Source organism: Myotis yumanensis, unplaced genomic scaffold (assembly GCF_028538775.1).
Source record: "Myotis yumanensis isolate MYYU_CA2020_CCGP unplaced genomic scaffold, mMyoYum1.0.hap1 SCAF_17, whole genome shotgun sequence".
NCBI classification, from domain to species: domain Eukaryota; kingdom Metazoa; phylum Chordata; class Mammalia; order Chiroptera; family Vespertilionidae; genus Myotis; species Myotis yumanensis.
Window position 1 is genome coordinate 18,599,234 of NW_027223768.1, and position 19,121 is coordinate 18,618,354.

At 41.7% G+C, this 19,121-nt stretch overlaps 1 protein-coding gene across 1 annotated transcript in view; it reads right to left on the bottom strand.

Annotated features, from left to right (window-relative positions):
• SLC9C2 (solute carrier family 9 member C2 (putative)) overlaps positions 1–19,121 on the bottom strand; it is a 48,841-nt gene that overhangs the window by 18,875 nt on the left and 10,845 nt on the right. The window contains exons 7-15 of the mRNA XM_070397106.1: positions 18,514–18,675; positions 15,383–15,482; positions 13,711–13,854; positions 10,293–10,461; positions 7,849–7,930; positions 6,271–6,437; positions 5,635–5,730; positions 1,974–2,071; positions 886–1,005 (exon numbers count right to left, since the gene is read on the bottom strand). Coding sequence (XP_070253207.1) covers positions 886–1,005; positions 1,974–2,071; positions 5,635–5,730; positions 6,271–6,437; positions 7,849–7,930; positions 10,293–10,461; positions 13,711–13,854; positions 15,383–15,482; positions 18,514–18,675 — 1,138 coding nt within the window. The remainder of the gene's footprint in view (positions 1–885; positions 1,006–1,973; positions 2,072–5,634; positions 5,731–6,270; positions 6,438–7,848; positions 7,931–10,292; positions 10,462–13,710; positions 13,855–15,382; positions 15,483–18,513; positions 18,676–19,121) is intronic.

Sequence of the window (19,121 nt, forward strand, 5' to 3'; positions counted from 1 at the left end):
AATGGCTCTCAGTCCCTCACCCAGACTGGCCAGGCACCCCAGTGGGGACCCCACACTGAAGGGGCTGTGGCCAGCCCGCAAACAGCCATCAGCCCCTCACCCAGGCTGGCTAGGCACTCCTATATAATAAAGGGGTAATATGCAAATTGACCCTAACAGCAGAACGACTGGGAATGACTGGTCACTATGACGCACACTGACCACCAAGGGGCAGGTGTTCAATGCAGGAACTGCCCCCTGGTGGTCAGTGCACTCCCACAGGGAGAGATCTGCTCAGCCATAAGCCAGGCTGACGGCTGCCAGTACAGCGGTGGTGGTGAGAGCCTCTCCCGCCTCCCCAGCAACGCTAAGGATGTCTGACTGCAGCTTAGGCCTGCTCCCTGCTGGCAAGTGGACATCCCCCGAGGGCTCCTGGGCTGCCAGAGGGATGTCTGACTGCCAGCTTAGGCCCAATCCCCCAGGGAGCGGGCCTAAGCCAGCAGGTGGTCATCCCCTGAGGGGTCCCTGACTGCGAGAGGGCACAGGCCGGGCTGAGGGACCCCCCCTCCCCCAGTGCACAAATTTTTGTGCACCGGGCCTCTAGTCCTATATAATAAAAGGCTAATATGCAAATTGACCCAAAACATGGCAAATAAAACTTGAAGAAGCCAAATCTGACCATCATCTGCTTCTTCCTACCCCTCTCTCCTGGAGAAGTCAGGATCTGCTGAAACACAATGGCGACAGGCAAGCAAGCACTCTGCTCAGTCGCCACTAAGCCAGTAACAGTTGATCATAATGTCAGTGTGTGTGTTTTAAAATAAGAAAAACCAAAGTAAAGTATTCTGACGGTGTAAAAAGGTCAGATTGTCAAGTATATTGCTATGAAAGGTTCACAATACTTACCCATATGGGATAAAAAATCCCGTATCTTTATGATATTCCAAGAGAGCTAAAAATTTTTTAAACTTTATAAGCCAACTTCTAGCTTTTACATAAGTTGAAACATCATAAATACTCATGAATCTAAGAGAGAAACATATGCATATGTTAGGAGAAAGAGCAAGCATTAGCTGTCCTTGGGGTAATCTAAAAGGAAAAGTTATACTCTATGTAATGTCAGTTTATTACGCGTGCTGAGTGCCGAGCCTCTGTATCCATCCACTGACCACTCATGGTCATGGGACAGGAACATACTTAGCATCAGACTCCTGGTGTGTCTGTTCCTGGAACCATTAATGACCTGAGTACAACAGAATCAACACTTCTCCAGACAAATTCTTTGGGGTTCGGAATCAAGCTTCCCTTTGTCATGCCTTGCTAGCCCAAACCTCTCCAGGTCCTTCAGGCCCTAGCTTTCCCCCAACTTTATCCAGGAACTGATGCCAGATCTCCCAGATAGATCACCAGGCTGCTAAACCATCAGCTGTCACCCAGATGGGATCCCCTATCATTGTTGCCCTGCAGCTGTGTCTTGAACCATCCATTGCTCCTGTTTGCCAGTACTGTGACCAGGTATCAATGTATCTCTGAGATTCTGAGCCTTTCCCACCAGGTTTAATTGCATCTATCAGCTAGGTCAATTCCTCCAGAGCCTGCTCTACTTCATGGAGTGTCTAATAGCAGGCTCCAGGCTTTCCTACCTCTCATAGACAGTAATTTAGTGAATTTGATATAAAGACAAAATAATTATAATAGCAATTGAAACTATCTGGGTGCTCTTTCATGACTCTCTTAGCCTGAAATTTAATTACATTGTAGTCAGATCTTCCTCCCAAATCTCCTAATGTCACCAACCTTCAGGGAGGGAACTGTAAACAACTCAAATAGGAAATAGACAAATTGATGGATGGATTGATGGATGGATGGATGGACAGGTAGATGGATGAGATAAATAGATTGATCAATCAGGACATTTAACTCTCAGTTCATTTATTCCTTATCACAAATTAATTCAATTTTGGAAATATCAATTAAATAAATACTATACTTACTTTCCTTGGATGGGACAATAGCTTTTGGTTGCACCAATTAATATTCGGGCTGCCTCTGTATCAAGGATTCCATCTTGACACTGTTTTTCAAAGCTACTCTAAACATACAATTTTAAATAAAAATTACAAAGGACCAAAACATAAATGCAGTGAATTCTGCTTAATCTTTATATAGCCCTCACTATTATTATTGAACTCATTACAATTAAAGTATTCTTTTACCAAAAAATGCTATAGCGGGAAATACATTTTATTCAATTTAAATATTTACTGAATATTCAGTTTTTGCAAAGTACTGTTCAGAATGTTTTAAAAGATACAAAGGTTCCTAGCTTCAGGAAACTCAAAATTTGTACTATTCAAAGAGTTTACTTTAGTAATACAAACAGCTTCAGTAGCATCATCTTTTTCTAAAAATATATTTTATTGATTTTTTTACAGAAAGGAAGGGAGAGGGATAGAGAGTTAGAAACAGCGATGAGAGAGAAACATCGATCACCTGCCTCCTGCATACCCCTTACTGGGGATGTACCCACAACCAAGGTACATGCCCTTGACTGGAATCGAACCTAGGACCCTTCAGTCTGCAGGCCGACACTCTATCCACTGAGCAAAACAGTTAGGGCAGTAGCATCATCTTTGTACAGCAGCATAGATGATGCAAATTATTTATTCAAAGGGTAACTACCCCACAAAGAACTACCAATAAATAAAAGTAAACCGGGAGAGAATCCAGATGGCGGCATAGGTAAACACCTGTACTTGCTGCCTCTCACAACCACATCAAAACTACAACTAAAAGACAAAACAACTATCATCCAGAACCACAGGAAAGCTGGCTGAGTGGAAGTTCTACAACTAGAAGGAAAGAAAAAAGCGCATTGAGACTGGTAGGAGGTGCGGAGGTGCGGAGGCACGCACGGAAAGGGCTGGCAACTGGGTGTGCTGTTGTTTTTTTCAATAGGGAGGGAGATACAAGCTCCTGATTGCTCTGAACTCCAGTTCCGGGTGAGACTCTGGGGATCCAGACTCATACAGGGAGAAACTGAACTGTCTGGCATCGGGCCGGAACTCGAGGGCGGCTTTCTCTCAGAGGTGCTCAAAGCGATCATTGTTCCTGTGCAGGGGCACTGGATGCGGAGATGCAGGGCTGACTGGCAGCCATTGCTGTTTGCCCCGCCCTGGTGATTCCCTGAGGCCCTGCCCCACCCAATTTACAACCCCACCCAAGCTGTGCACAGCGGCTTTTGCATATGAATGGCCTGTTCTTTCTCCACCTAAAACCTGTCAAACTGAAGCTGGGTCAGAGAGCCCCACAGCTTCCAAAAGAAGGCCCAAGGCCTGGAAGCAGCAGCCTGCCTTGCTTCATAGCTGGGACTCATCTGGGCACTTCCAAACTCTATACAAAGAGGAGGAATCTGCAGATCTCTCTGTTGCACCTGCTGGGTGGCCTCAGGCAGTGGCTGACTTTGCACCTCCTTGGAGATCCAAGAGCCAGTGTATCCAGTCGTCAGTGTGAGACCATACCAGATTACACTTCAGATCCATAAGCAACACACTCCAGGGGCAGACTCAGTGAGTGGCAAAGCACCACTGAAGCAAGTCCTGCTCCATAAGGGTGTCCCCTCCCACCCATTTGCTCGAGCAGCTCCTCCTGAGTGGTCGTGATGCTCAGCTAATTAGCATATTCCCTGTTTATACAGATAGATAATTATAAAATTTATCTTCTTTTTTTTTCTTTTTCTTAATCCTTACCGAGGGCATGTTTATTAACTTTAGGGAGATAGAGGAAAACATCAACTGACTGCCTCTTGGTTCTCTGACCTGGAATTGAACCTGCAATATAGGATGTGCCCCAACCGGGAATCAAATCTGCAACCTTTTTGGTGTACAGAGAACACTCCAACCAACTGACCTTCCTGGCCCAGCCCTTTTGTCTTCTTGAGCTGTCTCCCTTTGTTATTTATTTTTGTAGTGGTTTCTTCCATTCCTTTCTCTATATCTACTCTACATTTTTTTCTTTGTGACTACCCTGAGGCTTACCTAAAATATAGATATACTAGACTCTATTCTTATGTCACTCCTCAGCCCCAAAAAATGTCAGGAGAAAAGTCCTCCCTTTTAGTTGCCATGGATATTAAACTTGGAGGTTAAAGTTACCTCCTGGGACTACTTCCTTCCTCACTAAACTTCCTCATATGCTGATCATGCACTCTTGCCTTATAAATGTACCCATTGCTTCTACTCCTTGTTCATAATGTATTCATTGTAGAAGCTGCAAATATTCCCAAGGCCTAGGCTTCAGAACATTCCCAATATCACTTTCCCCACATTTTATTAGTCGAAACAAGTGACAAGAGCAGCCCAAATTCAATTGAGGGAAGTTACTAGATAAGAGACTTCCCAACTCTGAGAAGGACATATCCATTAATTGCAATGTGTGAACTTTATTGGAATCCAATTTAAAAATATAAACTAAAAATATGCATTGGTCATATTTATCAGACAATTGGAAATCATTGACTTGATATTTGATGCTATTAAGATCTTACTAATTTTAGGTCAATATATTATTTTTTACAATACTTTTTAAAAGATTTTAAAATTTAGAGATACATATTAAAATATTTACAGATGAAATGACATGATATCAAAATACTATGGAAGGTGGGGGAGTGAAAGAAGATGGGAATGGGGTAGGGTTGGTCCTGTGCGGATGGGTTTTTAAAGATCGGTACATGGGGGTTCATTACACTATCATACCTACTTTTGTATATGTTAGGATTTTTCATAATAATACGTTTTAAAATAAAAGTAAAAAGGACTCTATAAATAATGAGTATTTTAAATACTTGTAATATTGACTAACATTTGTCTTATTTAGAATGTAGCCCCAATTTAAAATGTGCAATTTGTTAAGTTGATTTAACTTGATTTTACCTAGAAATCTTCCTATGTTTATAGTAGAACATTTAAATATTAAATTAGAAATATTTTAAGAGAATTTTTGATTCACTAGATTTATTTTAACTTATTAGATTTATAAGAATTAAATGATTACTTGAAAGAATTTTCTATAGCCCTAACCGGTTTGGCTTAGTAGATAGAGCATCAGCCTGCGGACCTAAGGGTCCCAGGTTTGATTCCAGTCAAGGGCATGTACCTTGCCTGTGGGCACATCCCCAGTAGGGGATGTGCAGGAGGCAGCTGATCCATGTTTCTCTCTCATCGATGTTTCTAACTCTCTATCCCTCTCCCTTCCTCTCTGTAAAAAAATCAATAAAATATATATATATTTTAAAAATTTTCTATAAAAGGTACTCAAATATTTGAGGATATTTACTTTACTAAATATGTAAATGATATCAAGCATCATTCAGATCCCCAAAATGTGAACTTTTAAAATCCACTAGATTTAGAAACAGAATGAGATTTGTTACTTGAACTTTAAAGCCTAAAGAGATTTTTAATTTTTATTTTTAACTTTCATAAATAAAGCAAAAATTTAACAACCAATAGACTATCAAATGATGAAAAAAATGTTTCTCTAGTCACCTGTAAACCATAAGTAAGAGTTAAAAGCATTGCAAGAAAAAAAAAAAAAAAAAGCATTGCAAGAATAAAAACAAACTTAAAAGCAGATTATGTGAACAATACCAACCATTTGTATGATGGCTACATGCAATCTGGCTTCTTCTATTAAAACTTCATCAGTTGGGGACTCTTGCTCTTTTTCACCAGTCGAAATGTGGTGAAACTGAACAGCATTGGACTGTTTTAAAAGCATACAGAGGTAAAGTTAAAAATAAGTGAAAATGATTAGTCACTCAGAGATTTCAATACTCAATCAGAATTGCTCAAATGAAGGACCATGTGCATGTGGATAACCTTCTACATATTGTGGCAAAGTAACTATTTATTTGGGGAGATTTAGAAGTGAAATTCTTCCCCCAAATGGCCTATGCTTGACTGTTCTTTTGTTTTTTCTAATACTAATCTGAGGGGGTGGGGGCGGAGATCTCTCAGTTCATGAACTGGTTGGAAGCATCAGCTTGAAAGTCCATTCATAATTATTCAATCAGCCAATTGGTGAAAACACTAATTCTCCCATATTTGCCAAATGAGTTTAGATCACCAAGATAAAATTCAAAGAAGTCTTCTCACCAAGATAGCAAAGCTAGTAAACATACCCCCTCCCAAGTTTTCTGACATTTTATTAGCAGAATTAAGTTTCTTATAATAAACTAAAGCAAGAGAGGCAGAGCCAGGAAGGGAAAGAAGTCAGGCATCAACTCACAGAAATTCTGTATTTAATCTTCGATTTTTCTTCTACTAAGGACCAATTAACATTTGTCAAAATTTTCTCTGTTTTAAATAAAGTTATTGTGTTCTGTATTATCTCCTGGATGTGGTCAATGGCATTTTGCATGGCCATCTGTCTTGGAAGAGAGATTACACACAAACCTGTAACAGAGAAAGCGAGAGCTTTATAGAATTCACTGATGGCTGCCAGGAGAAGCAGGAACATTGCATGATGTGGTGAAATCTTGGCATCGCCTGCATAGCTTAAGGCAAAGACAAGGTTTGGTCCAGAACTTTCCAGAAAATCACCCAACTATTTGTTTCCTTTTGGCTGTATAGCTTAACTTAATCTGACTCAAGTGCTAAAGAATGTTTTATTAGTTTCCTTTCATTCCCTATAGCTATAGGTGTGACTCACTATTTCAAGGCACCAATGGATATTTCTCAAAGTGTGGAGAACTCCATGTGTCTTCTGTAGGCAGAAGGGCTGCTTAAACTATGCAAATTCCTGGGCTCCATTCCATACCAGCAGAAGCAGACTGGCCTGGGAATATGCATTTTAACAAGTTATGAGTCTTATAGATAATAAAGTTTAAAGGCCACTGCAAAAGACATCTCTCAAATTTAACATCTCTGTTTCCTTGGCCAGCAAATCTAATGTCCAAAACTTGTAGCAGCTTGTATTTGCTTAAGGTATGAATGTGAAGTTATAGGTATGAGGCTCACTTACCAAAACGATGAATGTAATTAAGTGAGCTTAGCCTGCTTGCTCGAAGGTCCATCTCAGTAAAACAATTTTTTCTTCCTAATTGCATATGAAATGCCTCATAAATGGTTTCACAATGTTTCTGTTTAACTTTATGCCTCCTCTATGGGCACTGTGTTCAACTGTAGTGTTTGAAATTCTGGGGATTCAAAAAGGTCTGGAGGCATATCCCTGTCGGTTCTCTATAGTCCCAACAAAGATGCGTTTGACTATAGTTAGAAGCTTTGGATTTAAAATACCCCTGGCTGAGACCACACTGGACAAATTTATTCATGTGCCTAATTACATCCTACCCATGTGATGGCGCCACAGCCCCATCTGGGAAAGTTGCTCTGGGGAAGCATGAGTATATGGGGGAGCAATAAGTTTGAATGAATGAACATGTTGAAGATGATCTCTGTCACTGGTTCCATGCTTTCTAAGAAACCTTATGGATTACTAACTTGGTTTATCAAGGGAAATTGGTATTATAAGCCCTAGCCAGTTTGACTCAGTGGATAGAATGTCGGGCCCACAGACTAAAGCATCCTGGGTTAGATTCATCTAGTCAAGGACAGATACCTCAGTTGCAGGCTCAATTCCCAGCCCTGGTGTGGGCGCATGCAGGAAGCAACGACTCTCACATCGAAGTTTCTCTCTCTCTGTCTCTCCCCCTCCCTTCCACTCTCTCTAAAAACTCAATGGGAAAATATCCTCGGGTAAGGATTAACAACAACAACAACAACAAAAACCTGTCCCTACAACCCCAACAATAATCTGTTTACATTATTTTCCCCAATTAATTAATGAAATATAGATATACGTTACCTAATGTCCTGGCTAAATGAATCATCATGTATGAATTTATTCCCATCGTCATTAATGATAGTACTTGTACATAAAATATAATCTAGAAAAACAAACAAACAAAACACAAAAATACTTAGAGTCAAAACGTTAGTAAGTTCTCCAAAGGGAAACATTGTTCAGTTAGCCACCAACAAAATGCTATCTTAATCCACATTTTTAATCCTGCCTCTGATAAGTAAATTGAGGCGAAGGGTTGTTTTGTGAGCACTGCATGAATACAATATACTAGGGCAGAAATTAGTTTTCAATCTGAAGGAGAAAACAAAAGATTTCGTAGTTTCTGGGAGAGAGAAGAACCCTGAGAGGCAGCAGCCAGGAAACCAGCACAGACCAGGTAGGGGAGAGACCCCAGTGACAGCCGGCGGTGGGGACCACAGGTGGGACAGGGCAGTGCGCCTACCACCAGCATTTCCTGCAACTGGACAGGAGACTCTGCACGAGGCAGGAGCTGTGCTGGGGTCTGGAGAGGGGCCGTGCAGAAGCAGAAACACACCCACATTTGTAGTTCTTGGGTCTGCTATTTTTCCCCCATGTACTTTGGGGCCAGTTAAGCACTCTGAGCCTCAGTGTCCTTCACTGAAAAATGGAGTTAATAGCAATATGTCCTTCAGGGAGCATTCCCCAAGCTTGACTGGTAACAACAGAGCTCCTGACGTGCTGGTTAAAGACACCAACTCCCCTTCTTCCATGCAGACTCTATTCTGTAGGTGGGGGTGGAGGGGCACAAAAGGGATTCTTAACATCAGACAGATTTGGGAAACACTGTGAAATGATACTCAAATGTGAGTTAACATGTCATTGACTTGCTCGGAGGCCAATTTCTGGCACAAAAGAAAACTGAAGGATTTCAGATGTTGGTTATTACACTTTTCCTTTGGAGCGTGGAAGGGTCCAAAATCTTGGCAAAGCCACAGGCTTGTTTGAACTCCAAATTAATTCCCAGACCATTCCCACAGATCTGAAGTGGGAACCCTCAGGAAAGAAGGTGAGGAATATGATACTCCATTAAAAAAAAAGCACTTCCCCCTTTGGGAGTTAGGGACCTGAGTTCTTTCCCTAAAATGCTCTTCTCTGTTTTGAATTCTCCACATGCAAGACGGAGAGGGTGAACGTTGCTCACAGAATGAAGATATCTGAAAAGCACTGCACTCCGGGGGCTTCCAGGACAGGAGCGAAATAGCTAAGAGGAGGAAATCCCGAGCTGGGAAGTAGATGACAGCAGGAAACGCTATTTCTCCCTCCAGAGTCAAGTTCCTTAGGTAGGTGTTCTTAATTCATATTATTATTATTTTTAAAATATATTTTATTGATTTTTTACAGAGAGGAAGAGAGAGGGATAGAGAGTTAGAAACATCGATGAGAGAGAAACATCGACCAGCTGCCTCCTGCACATTTCCTACTGGGGGTGTGCCCGCAACCAACGTACATGCCCCTGACCGGAATCGAACCCAGGACCTTTCAGTCCGCAGGCCAATGCTCTATCCACTGAGCCAAACCGGTTTTGGCAATTCATATTATTCAAGTGCTTTTCTCCTTCCTAGGGGCAGGTTTGAAATTTATCTGACTGGGAGGTGCCAAGGGTGTCCTGGAGATTTCTAGAATCTTCTAGCAACTTTTCCAGCTAGCTCACACAGTACTGTCACAAATGACGAGGTGCCTTAACGTGGTCAGCAGATGCACTAAGATCTTTTGATCTTCGCATAGATGCTGCCACCACCAGGTTGCCCATTGGCTAGGCCCGTGGTCGGCAAACTGTGGCTCGCGAGCCACATGCGGCTCTTTGGCCCCTTGAGTGTGGCTCTTCCTAAGCCTTAGGAGTACCCTAATTAAGTTAATAACAATGTACCTACCTATATAGTTTAAGTTTAAAAAATTTGGCTCTCAAAAGCAATTTCAATCGTTGTACTGTTGATATTTGGCTCTGTTGACTAATGAGTTTGCCGACCACTGCTAGTACATATTCAAGTAACATTTCAGGTTTTACTCTAATGGCTATAGGGATTGGACTGCTCTAGACAGGGTATTTTTTTATGCTTTCTGACATCTATTAAACAATAGCATTTATATGCTCAATAACATTTATTGAGCATTTACTAAACATCCTCAACTGGAAATGGAGGCTCCACCAGTTTAGGGAACTTGCCGCAGGTCACTCAGTCTGTGAATGGCGGGCCAGGATTCGATCCAAAGTCCATCTGTCTCCCATGCCCATAATCTGTATTTGACTGTTGGTCCCTTTCACATTGCCAACATCAGTCCAGTTTCCTCTGCAGGTTTCTTTCTACTTGAAAGAATGTATTTTTCAAATCTAATTTTTAAAAGGGTTAACTTTATTATTGGGTACAATGACAAGTGCTACAAAATTAATAAATATGAATAATCAGGAGACATGATTTTCCTACCATTTCTGGCGACTCCACTTTTCTATCAGACAGATTATAAATATCAGGAGCCAAGAGCAAGTTAAAAACACCTTTGATACCAGACCATGCTATCACAACTCCCCATCTCCAATTATATTCATAACTCGAACGCATCAGAATAGGGCTCACCAACACAATAGTAAGCAATCTGGGGAAAGAAAACATTTTTAAGTCACACCTTATGTATTGTTATTCATGGTTGACACTATGTACTAAGTACTAAATTTCATATAAAAATTTTCAGGAAAGAGAAGACAATCCATTTTATTAATAAATTGTTCAAAACTTTCTGGAGCTAACCAAATCTACTATCTTGCACATAATACTCAATCTTGAAAAGTAATACTAGAAGTTCTATACAATGTAAGGAATTATCATTTACACTAGTGTGTACTGTTTCGATTTTGGTAGTAAATTCCTATAGTGAAACTTCTTCCAATAACATCAATGAGTTCATATATTCCCTGAAAGGCCATGTCTAGATTCAGAAATTAGCCTGGAGAACATACAATCATGGCCAAAAAGTAACATTATTGTAGACACATTAATAAACTTGGCTCAACCACATTTTTCTTGTGTTCTCACAAGAATCATACACTAAATGCCACATATATCATTTCAATTTGCGCCTTATTTCTCTATGGATAATTTTTCTATAGGACCCTGTGCCAAAATTTAGAATCCATCTTCAGGGAATCTGCACCAAAAGGATATCAGTATTGTCTTTCAAATAAGGTTTCAGTAGAAACAAAATTGGTATGTTCTCAGCCTCAAAAAAATACACTGTGTCTCACTTGCTAAGCTGGGAATTTCACAACACAATTCAGACAGTTCCTGTCACTGAGAAACAGAAAAATCTACAATTACCATTTATAATGTCTGTAATTAATTTGGGCAAACTCCTTGGCCTTGCATTTAAGCCGTTTGCAAAGTAATTCTTACCAGTCTTACTAAACAATCTTTCTCTAAAATACCAGTCAGTCCAGCCAAGATAGAACAATGTGTGCTGTGTCCTGGGAGGCAGCATAGCAAAGCTCTGGAGTAGGTCTACCAGGGCTCACATTTAGGCTTCTTTCACTAACTCTATAAAGTTCAGCATGTTACTTAACCTCTCTGAGCCTCAGTTTCTCCTTCCAAGCGTGTCCCAAAATTCACGCAAGATTTGAATTTTAGGCCATTTATGCTGTAAAGTGTTGCCAAAGAAAAAAAAGGATAGCGTGACAGTTGACAGTTCAGGGTTATTAAAAATGGAGCGCTACATGAAAGAACAATGCATTTTCATTGTTGAGCAATATTTTAAAAATAATGAAGGTTTGGCAGCTACAGTTCACAATTTTCGTGCAAAATATGGTCGGAATAGTGATTTAACTTCATCAACTGTGAAGAGATTAATTAAAAAATTTAGGGAGACTGGATCAATTAGTGATCTTAAACACTCTGGTCATCCTTCAACAAGTCGTTCAACACAAAACATCGAAGCAGTTCGTGAGAGTGTTGCTGAGAGTCCAGGGACATCAATTCGGCACCGTGGTCAAGAATTGGACATTTCGAGAAGCTCTCTACAGCGTATTCTCACGAAATATTTGCATCTTCATGCTTACAAAGTTCAATTGACTCAAGAACTGAAGCCTACTGACCATGCACAGCGAATAGAGTTCGTTGACTGGATTATGGGACAACAAGTGGATGCTGATTTTTTGAACAAAATCATCTTCAGTGATGAGGCTCATTTTCATCTTGATGGCTTGGTTAATTGACGAAATTGTCGCATTTGGGATTCAGGAAATCCACGAGTGATTGTTGAGAAACAAATGCATCCACAATGTGTCACTGTTTGGTGCGGATTTTGGGCTGGAGGCACCATCGGACCATTCTTCGAAAATGCGGCTGCTCAGGCAATAAGAGTTAATGGTGCTCACTATCGAGACATGATAATCCAGTTTCCTATTCCATATATAACCCTATACTATATACTTTGTGAATCAATAAAAAATTTATAAATTTTAATGATAAACCTGTGTTTTCTATCAAAATTACTTCTTGCGTGAATTTTGGGACACCCTTATAAAAAGGAGATGATGGGGATGATAATTATACTTGCCTCAAAGGATTATTATGAAGGTTCAATTACATGGGACAGCATTCATAGTGCTAGAATGACATCTTGAATGTGGCCAGTGCTCATTACGTTAGCAATGATTATTATGTCCTGGCCTTAGTTTGACTCATTCTCTCTGAAATGTTCCTCTCAACAAGTCTCTTATGGAAAGCCCACCCATTTACTGAGGCCCTCTTCGGATGACTCTCTCCATTGAAGCCTTTCTTCTAAGGTGGAACCGTAAGTTCCCATAGTATCTCTGAAACTCACTAACCATTCGACCTTGGACAAGATACTTTGCCTTTCTTTAGCCAGTGCCTTCATCTAAAAATACAGAGATAATAGTTCATATCTCCGAGTGCTGTAAGGAAGACGAAATGAGATCATGGATATGTAGCTGAGACAAACAATGTGCAAAAAGCCATGTGTCTTTCCTCAACTCTCTGACCACTCTCCACTTGTACATGAGAGAAAGGTGGAGAGAAAGGTGAGCTGTATCCACTACCTTCTGAGTGACAGTGACTATCTGAGTGGCATGAAGAAGCCACATTCCAAGAGAACATCCTGTAAAGTGAGTACCCTTGGCCAGGCCTATCCTGAATGGAAATAACAGTGCTTCAAAGACACTGTCATACATTGTTATGGTAGACACGACTACCAGGAGTGGACGACCACGAGTGGGCCATGGCAGTCTAGAAAAAGCATGCTTGTGGGGGTCAAGTTTAAATCCCAACTCTGCCTTTAGCAGTTGGATGACTCTGAGCAAGTTTTTAACCTCTCTGTGTCATCTGTGAAATGATGAAGTAACACCTACCTCATTGGATTGTATTCAAATTAGTGGCCTAATGTACATGGTAACTGCTTAATAAATGGCTTTATCCCAGCTATGGTGATAATAAGTGATGGTGAAAGTCAACGAAAACGTTAGGAGCCATTAATCTGGTCCAGTGATGCTCAAACTTTTAACAAGCATGTTGAAACAGCTTCCTGAATCTCATTTCCAGAGATTCAACTCCATAAATTGGGATGGGCCCATCAATTTGCATTCCTACCAAGCTCATGGGTTATGCGGATGCTGCTGTTCTGCCTTGCCCCTTCTCCTGTTACAGGTGGAATCTTGACCAGTGAATAGACACCCACACCCTTCGTGGCTCAGCAAGCTATCGCCAGGACCTTGACCACGATACAGGCTTCCCGGCTGCACATCCAGAGCTTTTCTTTGTGCTGGAACCCACTGCTTCCAAATTGTAATTATGAGCTTGGAAGACCAGAAAGCGAACTTTAAAACATAATTCTTACCTTACAAAGTTCATTGTGATAAATAAGACCAACGTGAAATTTAGTGTGTTAAACTTAAAATAGTTGTTTTCTCCACATCCAATTACAATGCCAAAGAAAGTGTATATTAATTGTTGGAACACAGATGTAAACATTATTAAGAACCTAGGGTGAATGGAAAGGAAATCATGTTTAAGCAACGTGTTTTTTAAATAGCTTCCTTCTCACAAAGCAGCAGGTGTCATGTATCTGCCACGCTTGTCTTGGAAGAGCTCCTTGCCTCTGTCACTGTCACAAGCAGCATCAAAGGTATCTGTGGGAACTGGAACCGCCCAGTTTCATGTTCCCCGTGGCCCTCATCACACCAACACCCATGGGCCACCTCTCTCGGCAACGTAATAAAAGCAAGGCAGAAAGATAAGGATATCGACCCCCTGCCCCACCCTCAGGTCAGTGCTGTGGCAGTTTTGCTGAGATCAGCTGGCAGCATATCAACTGGGGGCCTGCCACAGCCACACCTGGGTCACCTTGACTTTGTGAGAGCTGACTGGACCCACCTCCATGCCCACTGCATAACTTCTTCCTTTGCGATCCGCATGGAAGAGCCTTACCTTGAGGGTCTCCTGTCCGCTTCTACTGAATTCCTAACTTCCTGCACCGCTAACTCTACTTCTGTGTTCTTCACAAAACCATGCTAAGCACTGTCTCTGGAGGTGATTCTCCTCTGAATCCCTCCAGTGCCCATGACCTACACCATTTGTAAGCAGAGAAGAGCAGTAAGGATCACCCAGGTTGCTTTCCAAAAACCGACGTGAGGCCCCTCCCACCTTCAAGGACTCTTACTGAGTAGACCAGAGCACGGAGGTTAGGGCCTGGGGCCGGGCTGTGTCCATGTGGTGACACGCCTGGGGTCAGGGCCAGGTCGGACCTCTACAGGCCGATCTCAAATCTCACCTCCTCTTGGGCTCTCCAATGGGACTTTCCCCTTCAGGGCCAGAAGGTTGAGAACCACTGCATTAAACAATGATTGGTTGAATAGGTGAAAGACTAAACAATTAAATCAAGAGGATAATTTATGATGATGCTGACAGACAGCACAACTGAGCTCAGAAACTGTCCAAATTCAGACAAAAAGTATATGTTTTATGAATTAGTTATTCCCAAGCTTCTGGACTTTAAAAACCAATTTAAAAAATTTGCCAACTAGAGCTGTTAATAAAGTACAATCTTTTATCGCAGAACTTTCATAAAAGAAAGAACATTTTAAATACCAAAAAGGTAGGAAGGCTATAATTTCAGAACAATGCATAGTCTTTACATTAAAAAAATAAATCTTGCCCAGCTGGCATGGCTTAGTGGTTGAGCATCAACCTATGAATCAGGAGGTCACAGTTTGATTCCCAATCAGGGCATATGCCCAAGTTGTGGGTTCAATCACCATTTGGGGCGCATAGGAGAGACAACTGATAGATGTTTCTCACATCGATGTTTCTCTCTCTCCCCCTCTCTCTTTCTCTTCCTCTCTCTCTCTAAAAATCATGCAAACATATCCTCTGGTGAGGATTTTTTTTTTTAATGAAAAGGTAGAAAAAAAGTTATAAAAAGGGAGTTTTATTAGTATCCAGGAAGTGCAGGGCCACTTAAGCACTAAATTTCTATGAGATCTATACCAAGCACACAATAGGAGACTTACTTAGTTATTATTATCTCCATCCTCGGTTTAAAGCTTAAGGAATCTAAATTCAGTCCTACAGTGATTAAAGCGACCATCCCTGACAATTTTAAAAATTCCACTAGGAGAAAAAGATGAATAAAATTAGTTGCATTCAAATCTGCACATTGAGGTACTTTATCTTGAGTAAAGGACTGGTGCGGAACATAAGAGTAATATTTCTTGGAAAGTTGCTTCAAGGGATTGGCCTAATCCTGTAGCTCAAGGGTATCCCTTCTGTAAATGACCAGATGATAAGTAGTCTTGGTGGGTCAAGTGGTCCCTGTTGAAACTACTCAACTCAGCTGTTGTAGTACATAAACTGCCACAGGGAACATGTAAATGAGTGAATGTCCAATAAATCATGACACAAGAACTTGAATTTGAAATAATTTTCCCATGCCACAATATATTTTTCTTTTGCGTTTTTTTTAAACCATTTTTAATCATATACTGTTTTGATTGGTCCAAGAGTAAAATGTAAAAACTATTCTTGGCCCATGGGCTGTGCAAAAATAGGAATATTTGGTCCACGAGCTGCAGTGCCAAGCCCTGCTGTAGATGGTCATTGAGGATAGGGCTAATAGAAAAATAGTGTAACAGCCTCTGCCCAGCACCTCAGGGGTGTCCTAGGGGTTGTGGTCCAAGTGGCTGCAGGTCCTGAAGCCTGCAATTCTTTTGCATGATACAGACTCCCCTGTACCTGTCATTCCTTGGGCTCTAAACAGTTGTGTAAGTATAGTCTAGGGCAGGAAAAGCAACTACAAAGGACATTTGAATACCATAAATGACAACAGTTCTAGGCTGTAGAGCAGTGATGGCGAACCTTTTGAGCTCGGCGTGTCAGCATTTTGAAAAACCCTAACTTAACTCTGGTGCGGTGTCACATATAGACATTTTTTGATATTTGCAACCATAGTAAAACAAAGACTTATATTTTTGATATTTATTTTATATATTTAAATGCCATTTAACAAAGAAAAATCAACCAAAAAAATGAGTTCGCATGTCACCTCTGACACGCGTGTCAGAGGTTCGCCATCACTGCTGTAGAGCCTTCAGCTGGAACCTTATAGACATCAGGCAGAAAGAAAGAAAAGGAAGTGCTTTGGAGCAGGGCAGAGCTGGTTGCTCTGGGAAGGTGACCGCCCCACTTTCTCCATCCTGCATCTGTAAGAGAACAATGCCTCATAGACCTGCCGTGAGCATTAAATTCGCTAATGTGAAAAGTGCTCGGCGCACTTTTAAGAGAATGAATAAATGATCATCATCATTCTTATGATGCTATCTGTTTTTACAGCCTGGCTTTACTGCTGAGTAAATCAACACCGTTCACTGATTTGCACAGGATTTTATTTTTCCTTTGTTTTATCTCATCCCTTAAATCCGCTTTGGACTTCTTTTTACATACTTTTAAACGGAATTTAATATAAGTAACAAAGGCAGCAAAACCAGTTGTGCTGGGAACTGTGATGATAGGGAAAATGTCTCTCAAATTCTTATTTCCAATTTCCTATAATTAGTATTACTAGATTTTAAAGCTCATCATAGTCTTTTTCAGTAACACTCACTGCTTAGAGACAGCATCTGCAAGGAGGGAACCACTGAACAACTTTATCTTAAAACTGATGTCATCTTATTTAGTGTAATCCCATTGCTATAGGAATATATGGCACGAATGCCTACATTAATACAAGTATGTACATTTATGAAATGTATTTTAAAGGCTGAGCTGCGTGCACTCAGCTCTCAAACAGGTCAGAGCTACCTCCAACCCTCCAGCATGATTGAGCCACATGGCACACATGATCTCATTGCTGCCTGCCATCCTCCTATGAAGGCAGTGTTACTGTATCCCTTTTATAGATGAGGGAATTAACTCAAGTTTAGAGAGGTTAAGAAAAATTCCAAAGTCACGACCTAATAAATGGCGAAGCTGGGATTCGAACTCCAATCTGCCTAACTCCAAAGCTCTTCACAGACTAGCATTTGTGTATTCAACCAGCATGCGTTCAATTACTAATGGACATATGGCAAGCACTGGGCGTGGCTGGGGAACATAGAAAAGAGAATGAATAAAGAGGAATGAGAGACAGCCTCCGCCTCAAAGAACTCCTGGTCTAGGGGAAACACTGGATACATTAAATTGAAAATACTTTCTTCAGACATTTAAGGCATCCATAAAAGATTCACGGGGGGGGCGGGGGAGGGGGGGAGATTCACAGGGGAGGGGAAAAATGAAGGAAGTTGAAGGAAATGCCCCTTCAGTGAATGTGTTCTCTAAGTTTTACTGACTGATTCAGGACAGTGAGCCACACCCAGGGGCGCTTGTTCTGTGTAGAGGAAGTCGTGTTTAGGTAACAGGATACTAATTATCCTCTTAATACCGAGGCCGTTTGTGCATGGAGTCTGTCCCGCTGTGTGAAGTGAGCGAGGGCAGCCGAATTTGCCTGTGTCACCAGAGTCGCTATGGCTCTCCGGGACTGGTGACCTGGGTGAGGTCAGTATACTAGGAAACTCTCCCATTCTCACTGGACTAGACTGGCAGGTGATGGTGGGGGGTGTGCCGATGCGATTACTCCACTCCCTGTCTCATACACACACACACACACACACACACACACACACACACACACACACGTCCCTGATTCCTCCCTCTCCTTTCCTGACCTCTCGCTTCAGGTGAGGGGCACCACTTCGACAGTCCCCATGGGCCTGGTGCTTGTGGAATTAAAGACTTGAGCACCTCCCCCAACGTTCTCCTTTGAGAGGTGGGTTGCTGAGGGTCAGAGCAGGAATCGCGCAGAGCTGATTCCTCTGCAGGGACTGCCGATGACTAAATGTAAGGTCCAACAGTGGGGCTCAGAAAGAATAAGAGAGTCACCACACAGAGAATGTGGAGGAAAGGGACGAGGAGTTGAAATTAAGGGGATGTGAAGAGAGACCAGGGAAGAGCTGGAGGTGGCAGGAAGATAAGATGACAAGATGCACAGAAGAGCCACAGCTAGGGGGAAGCGGCTGAAAAAAGGCAACTGGGTTCAAGGTCAAGGGAAAATAGAGGTGTGTGAAGTTCACACTGAGGACAACACTTTTTGTATTTGGTTCTGCCTTACCAATGTAGAAAGTCATGTACACCATTGAAACGCAAAGAATGATGCTAGTCAGCGTGTTGCTAAATAGGTCGGTCAGAATGAACTGAATGATTCTCGCACTCCAATAACCAACTAGTATGCTCCCGAAAATGTGGAAGATAAAGTCCAGGAGTACATGGAACTCTAAAAAGAAAAGAAAATGAGAAGAAACAAAGTTGAACTCTAACTTTTGTTTCTTTTGTTGATGGCATTTGGGTCTACCCACTTCGGTTTGCTCATTTTTTGAGTGGAGACCTTGATCTTCAGCAGATGGGAGTTTCCCAGGAAAGGCTGACGAGAGAGACTCTCTGGAGATCTTCCCTCGCCCTCTGCAGCCTGAGGTTTGTTCATCCAAGGACAGCCCCCAGGAGCCAGTCTGGGAGAATTCTGTGAAAAGCCTATGACAAGCTGGAAAGTGAATGTCCCTCCAAAAGATACCTGAATGTCCATCCAAATTCAAATGTTTTTACAAACTATGTCAGGGCCAAGCAAACCTTGTCCAGGACCCCCACCAACCTGCAGTCCCTTTGTGGCCCCTGCCGCCAGCCCGGGTGGCATCTGAGAACGAGAGAGGGAAATTTCCTAAAGTC